At 42.3% G+C, this 4,562-nt stretch overlaps 1 protein-coding gene across 1 annotated transcript; it reads right to left on the bottom strand.

The window, feature by feature from the left end:
- Nucleotides 1-1,021: 1,021 nt before the first annotated feature.
- On the bottom strand, nt 1,022-2,137 carry LOC123751802 (serine/arginine repetitive matrix protein 1-like). The gene has a single exon (XM_045733883.2). The coding sequence runs from the start codon at nt 2,135-2,137 to the stop codon at nt 1,022-1,024; it is 1,116 nt and encodes a 371-aa protein (XP_045589839.2).
- Between the last annotated feature and the right edge of the window lie 2,425 nt (nt 2,138-4,562).

The following is a 4,562-nucleotide window of genomic DNA, read 5'->3' as shown; positions in this document are numbered from 1 at the left end:
TAACCTTCCCCTTACACTCCCTATCCTTCTAATCTACCTCCCCATCCCTCCACCTTACCCAACCTGGAAATTTGTACCATATAATCCTCTTCCTGTCTCCCTATCCCAGACAAACACCAATTAAGAGACAGGCAAACATCAGCAGTACACCGTCATGTTCTCGGTGGGTAACTCTCTCTCCCCACTACCTCCTAGGGAGTACCTATTTTCCTTCATTACCTCCTGGAGAATGCCCATTTTTAATCATTAGCTCCTTGGGAGTGCCTAGGTTCAATCATTTCCCCTTGGGAAATGCCCAGTTTCAACCCCAGTATTCCGGTATTTCCAGGGGAGGATTGCCTATATTCCCCAATATATCATGGGGTGTACCCAACTCCCATAGTATCTCCTGTAGAGAGCTCATATCCCTATAGTAGCTAATGGTAATTGACTATGTCCCCCTTTAGTATCTCCTAAGGGGGGATGCCCATTTCCCCTAAGCATCTCCAGGGGAAGGGGGAAGGGGGTGCCCATATCCCAGCCTCTCCTGGGAGTGCCCATCTTCCACTACTAAGATCCAGCCCAGCTTCCCGCTGATTGCTCCCTGTTAATAATGTCAAGATTTCCCCCGGGCCTCGCTTTGCTCCAGCCTGTTGCTATTGGCTGGGTCTACTACTTATATCTTTATAAGATATAAGTAAGGCTGATGATATAAGCTTTATATCATCAGCCTTTGATACTGAGGCAACTGCTAAAACTTCCGCGATAGTATCTTTCTCAGGTATTGCTAATGTGGATAGTGTTTGTGTCATTTTGTTTGCTTCTGTTGTCCCTGTTAGTGATGTTGCTGATGTTCCTGCTGTTGTTGCTCATACTGTTGCTCTGATATTGATGATAATGATGTATTTGATTTTGATGCTATTTATTCTACTCTGGTTTGATGTCGCTGAATTGTTTATGTGAGATTGTGGGTGCTGTTTTAGTTCGTCTCCTCTTTTGTGGGTGCTGTGTTGAGTTCGTCTCCTCTTTTGTGGGTGCTGTTTTAGTTCGTCTCCTCTTTTGTGGGTGCTTTGTTGAGTCCGTCTCCTCTTTTGTGGGTGCTGTGTTGAGTTCGTCTCTTCTTTTGTGGGTGCTGTGTTGAGTTCGTCTCTTCTTTTGTGGGTGCTGTGTTGAGTTCGTCTCTTCTTTTGTGGGTGCTGTGTTGAGTTCGTCTCTTCTTTTGTGGGTGCTGTGTTGAGTTCGTCTCCTCTTTTGTGGGTGCTGTGTTGAGTTCGTCTCTTCTTTTGTGGGTGCTGTGTTGAGTTCGTCTCTTCTTTTGTGGGTGCTGTGTTGAGTTCGTCTCCTCTTTTGTGGGTGCTGTGTTGAGTTCGTCTCTTCTTTTGTGGGTGCTGTGTTGAGTTCGTTTCTTCTTTTGTGGGTGCTGTGTTGAGTTCGTCTCCTCTTTTGTGGGTGCTGTGTTGAGTTCGTCTCCTCTTTTGTGGGTGCTGTGTTGAGTTCGTCTCCTCTTTTGTGGGTGCTGTGTTGAGTTCGTCTCCTCTTTTGTGGGTGCTGTGTTGAGTTCGTCTCCTCTTTTGTGGGTGCTGTGTTGAGTTCGTCTCCTCTTTTGTGGGTGCTGTGTTGAGTTCGTCTCCTCTTTTGTGGGTGCTGTGTTGAGTCCGTCTCCTCTTTTGTGGGTGCTGTGTTGAGTTCGTCTCCTCTTTTGTGGGTGCTGTGTTGAGTTCGTCTCCTCTTTTGTGGGTGCTGTGTTGAGTCCGTCTCCTCTTTTGTGGGTGCTGTGTTGAGTTCGTCTCCTCTTTTGTGGGTGCTGTGTTGAGTTCGTCTCCTCTTTTGTGGGTGCTGTGTTGAGTTCGTCTCCTCTGTTGTGGGTGCTGTGTTGAGTTCGTCTCCTCTTTTGTGGGTGCTGTGTTGAGTTCGTCTCTTCTTTTGTGGGTGCTGTGTTGAGTCCGTCTCCTCTTTTGTGGGTGCTGTGTTGAGTTCGTCTCTTCTTTTGTGGGTGCTGTGTTGAGTTCGTCTCTTCTTTTGTGGGTGCTGTTTTAGTTCGTCTCTTCTTTTGTGGGTGCTGTGTTGAGTTCGTCTCTTCTTTTGTGGGTGCTGTGTTGAGTTCGTCTCCTCTTTTGTGGGTGCTGTCCTTGCTGCTGTTCGTCCTCTGTTGTAGCATCCACTGATGTTACCGTTTCGCTGATCGGTTCTGTTGTTAATACCTCAGTGATATCTGCTGTTGCTATTAATGCTAGTGCCTCTGCTACTGCTACTGTTAACTTTGCAACAGTAGCAAACTTTTGCAATTGCTGCTCATGCTAGTGTCCGACTGACGCGGTTGCTACTGCCCTTTTGCAACAGCAACCGCATCAGTTGTAATTGCTGATTTAGTTATAATTTATTGTTGCGTCAGCAATGGTTACCAACAGCACTCCCTTGGATAATGGTGTTTTTGGAGTACCTGGTCTCGTACTTCCTGTTGTTTATCTTCACCATGATGCACAGCGTTGCTGGTTCTGTTGAAATTGTTGAATATATCGTGTCGTCGGATATAGGACACCTGTACTTAGGCTTACAGGGGTTCTCACCCTAGGCCTTTCACTGACTTTACTCAGGATGCTACCCACAACAGCTGCCTAACTCCCGGGTATATATTTTACTGCTAGGTTAACAGAGGTATCAGGTGAAAGGAAACGTATTTAACCGTTTCTGGCCCGCTTTGGTACTGAGCTGATCGATTGTGAGCCGAGGACGTAGACCACTAGACTTCTACTGTCTCCCCGTGTGTTCTTAAGTCGCCTCAGCGTCTTCTGTCAATCTTCGTAAGTAAAACAACTGTTTTGTCTAACCAGAAAGGTGCGAACCCGACCAACCCACCTAACCCGTCGCGGCCGACGCTCAGAAAACGTCACTATTACAGTGCTTCAATGTTTAAACGGTTTGGTCTATTAACGGTTTTTAACGGTTTGGTCTATTAACGGTTTTTAACGGCTTGGTCGATTAACGGTTTTTAACGGTTTGGTCTATTAACGGTTTTTAACGGTTTGGTCTATTAACGGTTTTTAACGGTTTGGTCTATTAACGTTTTTTAACGGTTTAGTCTATTAACGGTTTTTAACGGTTTGGTCTATTAACGGTTTTGTCTATTAACGGTTTTTAACGGTTTGGTTTATTAACGGTTTTTAACGGTTTGGTCTACTAACGGTTTGGTCTACTAACGGTTTGGTCTATTAACGTTTTTTAACGGTTTGGTCTATTAACGTTTTTAACGGTTTGGTCTATTAACGGTTTTTAACGGTTTGGTCTATTAACGGTTTTTAACGATTTGGTCTATTAACGGTTTGGTCTATTAACGGTTTTTAACGGTTTGGTCTATTAACGGTTTTTAACGGTTTGGTCTATTAACGGTTTTAACGGTTTGGTCTATTAACGGTTTTTAACGGTTTGGTCTATTAACGGTTTTTAACGGTTTGGTCTATTAACGGTTTTTAACGGTTTGATCTATTAACGGTTTTTAACGGTTTGGTCTATTTAACGGGTTTTAACGGTTTGATCTATTAACGGTTTTTAACGGTTTGGTCTATTAACGGTTTTTAACGGTTTGGTCGAATTCGTAAAAACAGTGAAGCATTAAGGAGAGAGCGCAGGTGGCGTTCATCCCAACTTGATAGTCGTTTGTTTTACATAAAATATTACAAAATATGTCTGGCGAGCGTTTTTACCTCATGGCCCTAAAAAATATATATATTCAAATTTTGCGGATATTCTCAAAGCGATGTTCAGCATTTCGTTTTTTTCTATTTTAAATTGAATAATATTTTTGAATAGGAGCGTGTATAATATTGTCGGTGTTAGACGAGGTGAGGTATATTCCTATTGACGGCTTCTCTCTTTCCTTTTTAGATTCAAATTAAGATAAGTTTTCCATTTTCAGGTCATTTCGTTTTTAATAGGAAAATAATACGTTCCATTTTTGTTTTAATAATCTTAGTTTCTATATTATCACTAAAATTATTAACTACATTAGTATTATTTCTACTCTTACTACTATTAACAACTTTTATATTATAGCAATGAAAACTATTACTACTAATAATGCGTTATGATAATACAAGTGTGAAAGTAATTATACTACACTTGAAAGGATACCGGGTGGTGGTGGTACCCAGGTCGAGCCCAAAAGGTTTCGCAGTTTAAAGTGTTGGGAGCCCCAAGGATGCCAAGCTGTCACATGCCCAACCTATCTAGGCAATGTGCAAATGGAGGGTATTTCCCATGTACCTGACTAACTTAATTAACAAATCATAAGACACTAACTCTGCCCCGAACATTTCATGTCCACTACCTTCATGAGGCGGGCATGGAGGCAGCACCATATAAAACCGTCCCCATACCTACCACCAGTCACACTGCAAAGTTTGGTGAGATTATCCCAAGGCATCTGACACCCAATCTTAGACAAACACTTTTATATAGATAAGATCTTTTATATAATAAAACACTTTAATTTTATATAGATAAGATCTGCTTTTATATAGATAAGACCAATAATATTAATCCACAGGGCAATCACATGGACGTGATCTATAGGAAAATCCTATGTA

Source organism: Procambarus clarkii, chromosome 10, assembly GCF_040958095.1.
Source record: "Procambarus clarkii isolate CNS0578487 chromosome 10, FALCON_Pclarkii_2.0, whole genome shotgun sequence".
Lineage (NCBI taxonomy): Eukaryota > Metazoa > Arthropoda > Malacostraca > Decapoda > Cambaridae > Procambarus > Procambarus clarkii.
This window is presented reverse-complemented; position numbering and strand designations above follow the sequence as displayed.